Here is a 15490-nt window from a genome sequence, read left to right as displayed (position 1 = left end):
CAGGCCCTCCTCTATTTTGTTAGCTACAGTGACGTCACAAACTATGTGTGAAATAGGGGAAGGCAGTCGACATCACATGAGAGTGAAGACAAATATGAATCCTGTGTGTATTCGGCTCCTTTTGTGGCTCAGGAGCTTAAAGAACTAATTGGCTACATCCATCTCCTTATACTCATGTATATATGTCTGAAATAATTCATCTCCAGACTCAACGACGCTGTTCAGAGGGATATATTAACAAGCAATGAACAAAGTGCCTTGCATTGCCAATGGTTTAATGTTAACCTATAATTAATTGTTTTTCCTGCACTAATACATAACAATTGTTATCCTCACTCAAAATCTAATATCATGCTATAAATATATTGGCTGGTTTGACACGACTGGTGGTATTGCTTAAAGACGGTCAAAAGTCAGTTAAGTTTCATCCTTCAAACAAACAAGCAGGCTCTATAAGCTCAGTCATAAAAATGTCAGCAGTTGCTCAGGCAGGACAAAGTTACAGTACAGAATGCAGCTTTAACAAACGTGCACATGATCCCTGTCATATCGTTCAAAACTGCAAACCATTATTTGGAGTGAGCACTGACACCTAATGATAAGCCTGGTGTCAAAATCTCAAAAAGCCAAGTTCCACGTTAAGAATTTGAATTGTTTGAACTTGTACCTTTAGTTTGATGCTAACCCATTTAATTCTTAATATCCCAGTTAATTCTTCATATCTATATTTGTCTGAAACACAACGGCTGGCGGCATTCAAAAGTTTGGGGTTTTCATTTTCTCTCAAAGTTAGACATCATCAACCCCACCATGTGTACTAGCCTACTCCCTGTTGGAGGGTGTAATGATCGAGTCACTCCTATGTATATATGTATACGGTATGTATGTAACACCTGAACACTTCCAATTATGTTTGTTGTGCCGCTGCAGGGATGCAAACGAGCTCAATTCTTCTCAAGTGTAGTCCCTGCCTGGCTTGGCGCGGAATGCAGTTTTGTTTATTCAAGATTCAGGGTATACAGTAAATCAAATAATGACAGTATACTGTACATGACACACCCATACGGAACATATCAAAGAGATAACATGTACATATAAATGTTGTGAGCACCATTATTGTGGTAGCATAAAATAAAATAAAAAAATAAAATAGAAGTTGCATAGTCCTATGCCAACATGGAAGCCTTTCAATTTAATTGTGTTGGTAGGAAACATTTCTAATGTCGATAAGATGTATTTAATCTCCAAGCTACATATTTCATAAGTGCTCCAAATGAATGTGTGCGTGTTCCACATTTTCTCCACAGATGAGGAAGATGATAATAACTGTTCCACGGACAGTCCGTGTCATTACATCTGCATGTTGAATTGATTACTGGTGATGATAGACTGAGAGAAGAGCATTGGGCATTAGAGGGGTTGTAAACAGTATGAGTCATCCACAGTGGTGTGTGTGTGTGTGTGTGTGTGTGTCACACATGCACACAGGAACACACAAACACACATTTGTAGATAGATCGTATTCTTAACGCCACATCATCCTGACAATCAGTCACCCTGATTGCATTATTCACTGCTGGGAAGGGGAATGGATCTTACCGTTTCAGCAGTTTCTGAGCTCCCCTGTAAGAGAAGATGAAGAACAAGGGAGAGCATGATGGGGAAAACTGATGGGACTCGGGAGCGGAGAGATGTGTGGGTGGGCCGAGGAGAAGAGGACTGAGGATTGGAATGGGTAGATGATGGGAATAGAGAGGTGAGAGAAAGAAAGTAGGGGCCTGGGCTGACTGATATGACTTCAAATCAATATGATGCTTTTTTCAAACCTCAAATATGATTATTGGCCCCGATTCATCAAGCAATTTACACTCATATTTTGCGCGTACCAAGATTTCTGACCATTCCCGCTTTAGGTGTGGAAATTGAATTCATCATTATTTTTTTACTGTGACTTTACTGTGACTACGCCCATTCTCAAGTCAAGTCCAATGCTGGCTTATCAGGGTTGGGATCAAAGCGTACATGCATTTAGCATGCTTAATTAGTCTTCATGCTGAATCAATTAATAGTCACAAACCTCAAATAAAATATGTAGGCTATGTGCCCAACATTGGTCAACACATAAAAAAAGTAATAGCACATAGCCAAGATTGATGCATTGCTTAGCTTGCGCTTTGCATATGCATATTCTATAGTTCACATGATGGTCTGACAGACTGACAGTCACTAGGGCTAATTATAAAAACAATGGAAGTCCACATTATTGAATGGCATCGGCATGTCACTCAGTCAAAGTTTTAAGTCAGCTCTCCAGCGCTCTCCTCCAAAGGGCCTTGCAAACGTGAAGCGAGGAACGCAGGCGTTGTTGCCTGGATCAACACAGGTCTCCTCCAGGTCTGTTGAAGAGGGCCTGGATCAACACAGGTCTCCTCCAGGTCTGTTGAAGAGGGCCTGGATCAACACAGGTCTCCTCCAGGTCTGTTGAAGAGGGCCTGGATCAACACAGGTCTCCTCCAGGTCTGTTGAAGAGGGGTGCAACAACGCAAGCGAACAACAAATTCACGGCACCGCGCTCACGTAAACACGCTTGCGACTTTTCTGAGCAAAAACGCAGGTCTCATTGAAAATGAACTATACTGTAGGTGTGTTTTATCGCTCCTCGTTTGCAAGGCCCTTTAATGTCGCCGGCCGATTGACTCGCTGGGCACAGAATAATGTGCCGCATTTTTTCGTGGTATTAATTTATAATAGGCTACTGTGTAGGCTACTATATTGATCTCATCTCATCATGAACGGCATGCCTTGGCAGTCGGCACCTAACAGCCAGGTTCAGGTTCGCCTATTAGACTTCCATCATGCCATCAAGTGGCAACTAAAGGCCTATTCATAGTATGGATTTTCGGTGGTGAGGTGACCACCGCTCCGGTGGTGAGCTGACCACCGGAGCTGAAATAACGTTGAGCGGTGGTGAGTAAAAACAGAGAGAAGGGCTGGAGCGGTGGCGGTGGTTTGCTCTTCACCGTGGCTTGTGACGTCATGTTGTAGTTCGGTGGTCCCCTAACCACCGAAAATCCAGACTATGTATGAGCCTTAACTCCGACCAAACGTCTCGTGAAATGTGCGAATCATTTAAATATTATTTATTGACGACATGAACGCATTCATACTAGTAGTAGGCAACTTACCTCTGACAAGGAAGGATATATTATAAGTGAGAGTATAGCCTATACTTTATAACGTTCAGTCAGTTGACATTGCGAGAGACTCACTTGCCAAAATAAGCTGATCTACAAGTTCAGGTGGTGCGGTGCAATATACTGTAGGAAATGGGACAGCTCTGTGTTGATCACATGACTATAGAGATAGTGTATACCGATTTGCGTGATGTATGGATAAAATGTGTACGCGTAATGTAATGAAATGTGTTTAGCAAAGTTCTGCCTCATGGTGGCGCTATAACAGGCCATTCTGAAGAATTTGGGTCAGAGGTTAGTGTTGGCATCCAAGGAGTGTGTGCGTGTGCGTGTGCGTGGGGGGGTTTGGCATCGGCCGGGCCAACAGTGCCGGAGATTAGCTGTACACGGATAGACGGACGGACGGCGTGCAAAACATAACATGACTTCGGCCTGGTGGAGACAATGAAATGTTGGTGTGACATGCTCCACATACTGTGCCAGCAATATAATATTAAACAAACAAGCTAAAATAACAGGGTGTAAAGTTAATTGGCACAAGCCTCTCCAGCAATATATACATAGTGCAAGGTATTGTACACTTTGCAAAGTACAGTGTGTGCATGCTTGACTCAACAAAGAATACAAAGATGCACGTGCTCTATTGTGAGCAAACATTTATTTTTCAGGTTTAAGATATTTATTTGACCTCGGAGTTAGGTGCTTAGGTGACTGAATAATTTATTAACAAGATTGTTAACGCCGGTACAGGTAATACAGTCAAAGCTTATGCTAAAAGGATAGCACAACTGTCCATTGTAGTCGGTCATAAATATAATGCATAAAGTATAATACAAAACATATTGGTATAATTTACACAGAGAACAGAGGGAGGGAGGATACCAGATATAGAAGTAGTTTGATAGGTAACTGGGTACCGATCCTCTGAGTATCTTAAGACTAGCAAAGTGAATACTAGTAGTAATAATATTAGTTTGTTTTGAGAGGTCTGCACTGCAGTACATTGACAGGAAACAGGGAAAGAGTCTTGGAGTCACACACAGCAAAGGCCTGCAGGCTCTGGAATTGAACCCGGGTCTTGCTGTCAGGCAGCATCAGAGCCTACTGTATATATGGTATGTGCCTTAGCCACTCAGCCATTCGTGCCCCAATAGGTAGACTAAAAAAGTGAAACTAACTTGACTGTGAGGAAGAAATCAACAGAAGCAGTGGTGCAGGCTTTTAAAGCATCGTGGATGGATTTGTTGAGTGTCGACCCATGGTTTCTTGTTAGAAAACATAGAAAATATATGCTTCTCCTTTGCTACAACATCATACACTACTGTTGCTATGTACTGTAACTCATCAACACTTCTCCATGTAATTTCTGGAGATATTTTGAAAATATATAATTGGCATCACACAACTTATCCTGCAGAGAGAATTCTGCTTCCACACTGCAGTACCTCGACTTCTGTCGTACCCCTTTTATTTAAGTTTGGTAACAAAGGTTGTCGGGATGGGGATTCAAACCTGCGACACGCTGCCAGGCTGCATTAGCAGGCAGCCTGGATGCCTGGCCCTTGACCGCTAGCTTTCAATGTATTGATGCCAGCATGGCCCTTTAACAGTCCCATTTAAACTACACGCTCCATGAACATGTATTTCCTGCTGGAGTCGGGGCTCGTTTAAAATTTAACCAAGGGTAAATAGCCGGGAGGTTAAACTGTGCCTACCTTCACTTTTCATTTACAACAGCAAGGCAAAGTTGATACATATTACACAGGACTGTAACATGACATTCTTTCTGGAACAAACCCCACAATGTGGCATTTCCCAGACATTACGACATTGCCACAGCAGACCTAAAGTATTTTCTAGTCAGGTTGCTAACCTCAAATGTGTTGCTGTCACGTTTGAATGGTGTGTTTACACTGATAAAGCAGCAGTATCTTCGGTCCGAGGTCAGCCTTGTGCATGGGAACATTCCCAGAAGCCTGGAAAGTGAAATGTTGATCTTGCTTTATTTTGTCTGTCTGTCCCATTTAAAAAGGCAAAGATGGAATAATCTGACTTTTTTCTCTTGTCATTTTTAATCCATCTAAAATTAGGTCTCCAAATGATCAACGAGGATGCAGTTGCACACAGTGCAACATGCCATTAGGCTAGTAACGACAAAGTCACCATGGCAACTGTCATGATAAAGCCTGCCTCCGTTCTTCATTATAAACTGCCAGGGCGATGGCTCCTCTGATATGGCATAATGGGTGATTAAACCATTTGCTTTAGAATTATTTCCACTTTGATCACACACACACAGTTCCACATGTTCATTGCGATCGGCATTTGATTTTTTTTTTTACACTTTGACTCATTTTCTTCATCAGATTGTAAGTCCAATTGGGAGGAACATCAGTGTGTCGTCACAAACACTGACTAAAGTCCTTGAATAAGCAATGTCTTATGAACGGTCACTTCTAAACACCGCTCTATTTAAAGTTAATGTAACCAAGGAGATGCAAGATACGTAATGCCTTTCTTCCATTTTTGACCTTTTGCTGTATAGCAGTCATGGATTTGTGCTCATGTTCCAACCTCGTGTTCCAACCAGGTCCTCTTTAATGGAGCCATTAGCCTTTGACCGTCCTGCTGGCTATCCTTGGTGGGTCAACACATCCTCTCCCATTCAACAAGGTCACCATCAGTGACAGCACATGTCAGTCGCCCTCAAGATGGCCACTGCAACCATCTTCCAGCCTTTTTCTCAGGGCGGGGACAGAACCATAACAGGAAGTGCTTTAATTATTCATCTTCAGTTCCCAGATGAATAATGGAATAATTGATTTGGAGGATAAAGGAGATACTGCAGAGTTTACCTGTCTAGTGGCCATCTAGAAATGAGATGATGAAAATATGAGTGTAAATTGCTTGATGAATCGGGGCCAATAATCATATTTGAGGTTTGAAAAAAGCATCATATTGATTTGAAGTCATATCAGTCAGCCCAGGCCCCTACTTTCTTTCTCTCACCTCTCTATTCCCATCATCTACCCATTCCAATCCTGTATCTATAAAAAAGGGAATAAACTAATTTTATATATTTTTGAGGGGCGCCCTCCTATTTCCAGCTATAGTGTAGATCTTTGTCTTACACAAACATTAAATTCCCATTGACAATGAATGAAGAATTACGCCTCACGTCACACGGGTGTGATTTATATATATATATATATATATTACTATTACTATTTTATTTTCTATGTTGTGCTGTTTGTCATTTCGATTAGTCAAAGAAGAGACCTTAATAGTCTTGTTTATTTATCTTTTATTTAAATGTCCTTTTGGGCTAAATGTCTTTTAGGGACATGTTGAGGCGTATTGGTTTTTGGTGAACAGAAGAGCCAGAATGCTAAAAATAATATGGACGCAAAAGGCACCCAGAGAGAATCGATGCTCCATGCTGAAGCTTCCTAGATGAAAGGCTGTGCTAGTGTAGGAGCTGTGGTGATTATTGACGCTTTTAGGTTCCCAGCTGGATAAAATGAGAAAACTTGTTGTCGCCCTTTGAAAGGCACTCAGTGTTCCAAAATGCCAGACACATACCAAGGACACTCACACTAATACTGATATTACAGCATTGGTTGCCTGCTTGGCCTAACAACAAAAAACTAGACATTCACAGAACCTATTAATCATCTCTTCAGCATGCCAGTTGGCCTAACGATGAACTTGTCGATTGCAGAGCAGTTGTCCCTCCAAGCTATGTGTTGTAGTCTCTCCTAATTGCCGACCTGTCCTCTTCATCTTTCATAACCTGCTTTCAAAGTCGTTTTTCAAAACTACAAGTGGTGATGTAATCGAAAGCAACTTCACTCACTGATTACCACTATGTTGTGGTGGAGGTTGTTGCTAATTCAGTACAGCTGTGTACAGATGACACCCAACCAAGCTCAATAAACGTGGATTAAAAAACCACCCATTTTCTATTATGTTATTATTCTAGTATGATTGACATTGAAACTGGGATCGTTCAAAATCAAATAAAGTCAACACATGGTAGCGTGGTCGTCATTTGGGAATGAGACTGTGACTCTGATTTTCATTTTTTGCCCCACTATAAATGCTACTTACGAGAGCTAGGCTAAATTCGAACCTTCTAAAATGCTGTGGAAACCTTGTTACTCTACTACTTGTGGAGATGTGCCGCTTCTTCCCAAGCCAATAATTGCTGAGGACATAAATCGACATCATTGTGTCTCCATTCGTGGAGAATGTGCACCAATCCTGACTTGGCTGACGTCCAAAATACACAGGTTATACTTTACTGCTATGAACAGCTATTTGTTATTGAGCGGCGCTAGCCCCTCTTACTGTATGCATACGAGATTTCCGGGTTTGTGTGAACACAAACATTGGCTTGTGATTGGCATAGCGGCGATGATTTGATTGGCTGAGCAAAGTACATATTGAAGATAAAAGTGAGGGCAGAAAATTAAAGACAGAAAAGTGAGGACACAAATTGTGATTGGCCGGAATGAGATGATCTATGATGATAAGAGCGCCCCTCACTTCACATGTGGCTTCACATTTCATTTTTATCCCACGATTTTTGTAACACATTTTTTTTCACCCAGTGTCAATTGTCTAATGTAATCCTGGGCTCTACACCTCCCCTGCCAACCTGGGGAGAGCAACGGACTGACCTCATGCTTCCTTCAATGCATGAGGAGTCCAAACCGCTTCTTTTCACCTGACGAGGGGGATTTTCCCCGGTAGGACGTAGTGTGTGGAAGGAACATATAAAACATTTGGGTGCCCTCGTCCTGCCCCAGTGTCAGCATTTAACACAAGCCATACCAGCTTTTTGGTCTTCTTTTACGTGCAGTGCAGCAATATTTCTGGTTTATAGTTTCTCTATAAAATTATGTTGTTTTGCAGTATTTTCTTTTATAACCATGTTGTAAATCCATGGTGTATGTGTGGGGCGCATGTGCATACATGTGCGTGCTTGGATGTGTATGTGTCACTGCAATATCACTGTCCCCACTGTCAGCCTGATCTCAATGACGTCTCCCATGTTTGCCTTCTGACAGCATATTTATCAACGTGATATGCTGCTGCTGTCTAAACGAAGCAATGCCCTACACTTTACTAATCTGATGAGATAACAAATCAGTCACATGGGTCCTTGATAGTGTCACATACTGTCAACATGCAGCTGTTGATGGCAGATAGTTATGAGGCTGGAGGGGCTATTCACGGGGATGTGTTTGTTAACTGTGTGTTAACAATGGAAGGGACCCACCACCACTCCTTTATTTTTGCCTGATTCAATGCTTGGTTGCGCATCCTGGCGCACACTGAAAATAGCAGATCTATAGGCTGCAGCACGTTTTGAGCTTGTAGATCTTCTATCTTTGATGTACAACACTGGCGTGCAGTAAGTCAAAATAGAGCTAAACGTACATGACTCTCCTCTCTCTGTCCCCGGTTCTCTCTACACTCTCCTATCTAAGAAATACGGTAAATAATACAAAAATCAATCAATAAATTGTGCAAAGAAATGAATACTGAAATTTAAAATAAAGGTGCCCTGAGACCTATACTCATTACCTTCACTGGTACTGAACAACCTGAAGAAAAACACACACACACACACACACACACACACACACACACACACACGTCTCTCTCTCTCTCTCTCTCTCTCTCTCTCTCTCTCTCTCTCGCTTTAATATAAACATTAATTACTATAGCAATACTGCAAATTCCAAATAAATAAAATCAGTTGATACCTGTTCAAAAGTTGTATTTTGCACAAATTTTGTCTAATCCCAGATTTGAACAAATTATTTGATTTATTCACCATGGATGAGCAAGAGCTGTGGGGAGGATGGATTGACACCAGAGGTTCTGAAATACGTGCCCATAGACGAGGTGGTGCTAGATTTCATCAACAAAGCACACATGTCTGGAGAGCAGCCGGAGCTATGGCGCACAATGAACATCGTTCCAGTACCAAAGTCAGTTGACCTCACCAAGACGGACAACTACCGTGGCATCAGCCTGAGCTCACAAGTTGCCAAGACCGCTAACAGGATGATCCTCAATCGTCTTAGACCAATCTTAGACCCTCTACTGAGAAACTCACAGAACGGCTTCCGCCGGGAACGAACAACAGTCGGGCAGATACTGGCACTGAGGAGGATATTGGAAGGGGTAAGGGAGCGCAACCTGTCAGCGGTCATCACATTCATTGACTTCCAAAAGGCTTTCGACACCATCCACCGGGGGAAATATCAGATTCTAGCAGGCGTCCTACAGGGTGACACTCTTGCCCCCTTCCTGTTCGTTGTAGTGATGGATCATGCACTGAGACTTGCAATCAATGGCAGAGAGGAGGCACTGGGGTTCACTCTGGTCCCGAGGAAGTCAAGGCGAGTACACCATCATCATGGTCACTGACCTCGACTATTCAGATGACATCGCCCTAATCTCGGATACAGTCGAGAAAGGAAGGGAGCTACTGGCAGTAGAAAAGGAGTGCAGGAAGATCGGCCTCAAGTTCAATGCCAAGAAAACAAAGGTAATGACAGTCAACACCGAGGACAAAACCATTGCCACTGCAGACGGGACGGTGCTCGAGCAAGTCAAGGACTTCAAGAACCTCGGGGGCCTGGACTGCCTCAACTGAACAGGATCTGAAGGTTCGAAGAGCACTTGCCTGGCAAGCCTTGCACGGGATGAGGAGAGTGCGGAAATCAGACATGGGAGAAGACCTTAAGAGGCGACTGTTCATAGCTACTGTGGAGTCAGTACTGCTGTATGGGGCCGAGACATGGACCCTCACAGTAAAACAGTGAAAAAAAAAAAGCCCTGGATGGAGTCTACACAAGAATGCTACGAATGGCACTAGGTGTCACATGGACAGACCGCATTAGAAATGTGGACCTCTAGGGGACCTACCATGCGTCACAGACAAAGTCAGGATAGGAATTTGTGGAGGGCAGCGATCCAGGAATCCCGAGTTGGTGTTGACTAGACCTCACTCTCGCAGCAACTAACTGATTCAATCTGGGTTGATAAATTAACTGTGAAGATCTAAACCATTTGTAGCATTTTGATGTATGATGGATTCATCAAAATGTGATGTACAGTACTTTTTTCGGCTGCCACTTAAGTCAGTCTTACCATATGTTACTTTATAAACTTTTTTGCCAGAAATGACAACCTTCCAACCTCACTGCCATTTTGCTAAATGTTCACCGCCAAAATAAGGTCGCTAGGGTTTTTATCTTAAATGATCAACGTTTTAACTTTTTCATATATAACTCTATAGTTCAAGAGTGCTTGTGCAAGAGAGAGCTCCCTGCAGTGTTTCACAAATCTTCCCTGACCCTAATATTGTCCTACAATAATCCAAGCTCTGCCCAAGACAAGTACTGCACTGGCTCTCACAGCATGGTTCATTCAGCTCCATTTGACACAGCAGTGCTGCTCACCAATATAACCGACCATGCACTCCAACACTGCACAATGCATCCCTGCTCGGTCGGCGTTGCTCAAACAAAGTTCCACGTGCTGGACGGTGTCCAAACAGCGTGATTCACCTCGCATGTGATTAGCCCTCCCTGCACGGTGCAGGGCATCCCACCCAGCACAGCCTGACCCAGCACATTCTAAAGCAGTCCAGTCTTGGCAACATACCAGCTCAAGTCCCAGTAGAGACCAACCCACGCTCTCTGGCCTTCTCTATAAGATTAATACATTAAGATTAATTTGTATTATTGCTCTTGTATTGCTATTGGAGACACTGGGGGGACACTGGGGGACACTGGGCAGGCACTGAGGAGGCACTGGGGAGACACTGGGGAGACACTGGGGAGGCACTCAGGGGCACACTGGGGAGGCACTGGGAAGGCACTCGGGGGCACACTGGGGAGGCACTCGGGGGTCTAAATATATACGTCTAAATGTATACGTCTAAATGTAGACGTCTAAATGTATACAGACGTCTAAATGTAGACGTCTAAATGTGTACGTCTTCTCTTATGGGGGTCCCTGGCATATCTTTTCAAATGGGGGGTCCACAGGCTAAGTAGTGTCAATTTGGGGGTCCTTGACATGAAAAAGTTTGGGAACCACTGCTTTAAACACTTGAGCACTTTATGAACATGAACAAAATAGATGGGTCCCCCCTGGAACTCCCTCAGGTACCCCTGGGGGTCCCCGGACCCCACTTTGGGAACCACTGCTCTAGACCATTAAGTCCCAGTCTCTGACATAGCTCCAGCTTCACCCATATACAGTAAACCGCAAATCTCCCAGTCCTAATCTAATTTATCCTCTTTCTATTGCCATGTCACTATACCTATAGTTTCCTACTACAGGTAGATGTGCACTTCCTGTGAAGTTGCAGTAGTGTTATCCACCATCTCTCATTTCTCTGTTGCTAAAATCACAGTTGAATAGTTCAAATTCAACTCTTTTCACATTTCACTTTTCTACTCTTTTCTACTCTCTCACAAACATTGAGTTTACAAGTGGATTTGGGGAGGATTTTGGCTCCGGAATCAGATATCTCACACAGCTGCACAAAGAAAGTAGAAATCGTTGACCCTCATTATTTGGGTTTGCTCAAGAAGTGTTCACTAGCTTTTAAAGTCTGTCTGTGAGTGTCTGTGTTCTGTTTCTTCTTACAGTAGCTCTGGTGGTCCAGTGAGGCTCACAACCGCAAACATACCACGGCTACTTTCCAATGTGTAGCCGTTCACCCTCTGTGCAGCATTGGAAAATAACCCTGTTGATGTTGTGTGTGACCGTCACGAATGCAGTGGCTCTGCTTTGCTCATTTCCAATATGCCTGTCCTGACTCACATGTCCTTGTCTTATGTGATTTTTATCTTTGCCTAATGTGTGTGTGTGTGTGTGTGTGTGTGTGTGTGTGTGTGTGTGTGTGCGCGCGCAATGCCAAGAATAATGTCATATTGAGATATTCTTTTAGATGCAGACATTGACCAGTCTTTTTGTCAGGCTGTTATTTGTCACGCACGCACGCACGGAAACATGTTGATAGTTCCCTGTAGTCAGCTGAGCCCTAAGTCCCATGACTACTCTTCTGAAACACACACCCCAATTATATCCTGCGCGAGAATGAGTAAACCTTTTTTCCATTCCCTGTCTCTTTGCCCTCAGCTCAGTCCCCTGAGTTCACAGTTCTCACACATCCCCCCTCTCCTCACATACATATTAGGACTTTCTGACATGCCTGCCACCTGTATTTGGAAAGTAGAAGCCCAGAGTGGAGATGTTACACTCTTAGCCCGTTGAGACACACTGAGCAAGCCTCAGTTATATTAGCTTTTAACTGATGGAGACAAGTTTAAAACGCCTCTGTGAGCGAGCTACAGGGTTTAGCAACTGAGCACACAGGATGAAGGCCATCCAGGGCCAGGCCACAAATTCAGCACACATGATCTGTTGATCCTTAGCCGTATTCACAGCACTGCACCACTTCTTCTGCATGAGTGATGCCACCACGAGGGAGAAACTGTAGGCTCTATTATGAAGAATGAAAGAGCACAATGCACAAGAATCGGTAATGTCATCAGATTGTTCCATGTGGGGAAAAGTCACAAGGTAACACAAGACTCCATTTTCATCTCAGTATTGGAAATAGGGTTGGAGGCCGGGAGTGCCAGTCATGCACTCATAGTAAGTTGAGAACATTGACTTTGTTGTGCAGTGCTACTGTATATCTGACAATACCGGTATCTTTCTTTGGACAATATAACAAATGTTTCTTCTCAGTTCTCGCACATGCATTGCCTGAGAAAGAGTCTTGCATTTGCCCTGTTTTTCACACTGATCTGAGAAGTGCTCTCCACACACAGGAATGTGATGTTCTGTGCCTCTCTTTGTATGTTTTGTGGTACAGGTGGAATCACGGGACACGCTGAACAGCATCTCGCTCAAGTTCGACACTACCCCCAACGTGCTGGTCCAGCTCAACAAGCTGTTCTCCAGGGCAGTGGTGCCCGGCCAGGTGTGAACTGCCGTGCACTCTGTCACACGTCCTCCATGTTGCACTCAGCCTCTTCACTGCAGCCCACTTTGTTTTTGAGGAGGGATACTAATGGTTTTCTCTATTCCTATTACTCTCTTACACACTGCCCCTGTTCATGTCTTATTGCAAAGTCTTTGCTCTCCAAATGGTGCGTGAATGCTTACTCTTTACAAGGTCACTTGTCCAAATCATTTACATATTACATTAAAATATTATTCAAATACAATTGAATATTGTATAGAACTAAAAGTATGCGTGCCTAATGGCGCACAAACAAACTATCATGCACCTGTATCCAAACATGCACTGCATGTGACGCCCGTGTCACGTGATCGGGCGTAGCCAATCGGACAAAGGAATTTGCGGCGCGATGCTAGGGGGTAATATTGGCGAAAATAAAGTACCCGTATTGTGCCGAATATAAGACGACTCTGATTATAAGACTATTTGTGGAAAAATAATATTGAATGTTAAATAGTCTAGACCCCGATTATAATACGACTCCGTTTTAGGGTATTTACATTGGGGGGAAAAACGTAGTCTTATATTCAGGCCAATAGGGGTGAATAAAAATGTGCAAGCGCATTGAAGGTGGTGAAAGAAGCCTTCATTGATGCCAGAGCACAGATCAATGTGGCGCGATGGAGCAGTGTTAGTGTAGCACAATGCTACAGGAGAGGAGCATGTGTAATTAACGTGAATGTATTTATGATGTTTGAAATGAACCTGAAAAAACCCCAGTCTTGACAAACCAATCTTAAGGGTGGCTAAAGTGTGCGTACATACTGTACATTTTAAACCAACGCATAGTCAGTGGCATCTTTATCGGGTTCATTATTCTTAGACACAGACTTATTTGTTTTTGTGGAAAATGGAGAATTTGACAAGCATCCAAAACGCTATCCACACAAATAGGCTAGACAAGCCGCGCTCCAAATCATTTGGCAGTCTTTCTTTCTATCAACTCTCGGCAAGACAAACAATGCTGAGTTGAGCTTTGTCCAAACTGTGGGATCTGAAGAGCTCTCACTGAGCTGTCGTCTCTCCACTGAGTCCATAATGTGGCCGCTACGAAACCATGCCGCTTTTTAACCCTACGAATGTCACCAACAACCTGGTTCTCAAACTTTTTCATGTATAGGACCCCCACATTGACACTAATTAGCCCGCAGACCCCCATTGAAAAGATATTCCAGCCGGGACCCCCATAAGAGAAGATATTTACGGCTCTAGCAGTGATTCTCAACCTGTTTAATTTCAAGGACCCCCAGTTTGACATGCATATTAGTCTACATACCCTCATTTAATGGCATTTCTATCTCTGGGACTCCAATTTATATTGTAAAATCAATGTTAATTTAACTCAACAGGTCCATTTGGTTCCATTTGTACACAGAGTTACAGACCCATAAGGGTCCATTTGGTTCAAAACTATAATTTAGCTGGGGACCCCCTGGAACTCCCTCAAGGACCCGAACCCCACTCCTAGAGGTCTCACATGATGCACTTTGCTGCTCCACCATTGTTCCGCACCAAATAGTAACTGTCTGTTCATATAGATACAGGGCAGCCTTCAACAATTGGCACCACTTCATGTGACCCTTTCATTGCAAGCGGAATTAAATTTAAAAACAATGTACCCCCCCTCCTCCCCCTGTGTTAATTGTGTATATATCTAGACTTTATCATCACAGGGAACAGGAGTGTTCCCTTCCTGTTTCCAGTAGCAGCAGCAGCACTGCCAGGCCAGCCAACCCACTTTAGACATTCTGCTATAAATCATACGGAGAACGATCCTGCCACTATTCTCCTGGACAAGTGACTAGCATAAGACTGTGACTGTAGACGTATGGATGGACACACTCCACCCCACCACTACAGAAAGTAAATGTCACATTAGCATGATCAAATAAAGTAGATACACCTGCCCTGCAGCTGTTAACATTACCACAGTACAGTACAGTACAGTACAGTACAGTACAGTACAGTACAGTACAGTACAGTACAGTACAGTACAGTACAGTACAATATGTCCATGTTGCTTATCAGTTTTTTCCCTGTGAGTGAGAAAGAGAGAAAGCTAAGGGCTAGTAGATATATTAGCATATTTAGTACTGCATGTGTATATAATGTGTGTGTGTGTGTGTGTGTGTGTGTGTATAATATATATATATATATATATATATATATGAGTATTGTATGCATGTATATATGCTCCAAAATCTATAAATCTGACACTATTAAGGCAACC

The 15490-nt window shown here is 43.1% G+C and overlaps 1 protein-coding gene across 5 annotated transcripts in view; it reads left to right on the top strand.

The window, feature by feature from the left end:
- The window catches only part of oxr1a (oxidation resistance 1a), a 159340-nt gene that overhangs the window by 101343 nt on the left and 42507 nt on the right, over positions 1 to 15490 (top strand). For all 5 annotated transcript variants that reach the window (XM_080769116.1, XM_080769114.1, XM_080769113.1 and 2 more), the window contains one exon: positions 13111 to 13218. In XM_080769116.1, coding sequence (XP_080625242.1) covers positions 13111 to 13218 — 108 coding nt within the window. The remainder of the gene's footprint in view (positions 1 to 13110; positions 13219 to 15490) is intronic.

This window comes from Protomyctophum bolini, assembly GCF_963924005.1.
Source record: "Protomyctophum bolini genome assembly, chromosome: 7".
NCBI lineage: Eukaryota > Metazoa > Chordata > Actinopteri > Myctophiformes > Myctophidae > Protomyctophum > Protomyctophum bolini.
This window is presented reverse-complemented; position numbering and strand designations above follow the sequence as displayed.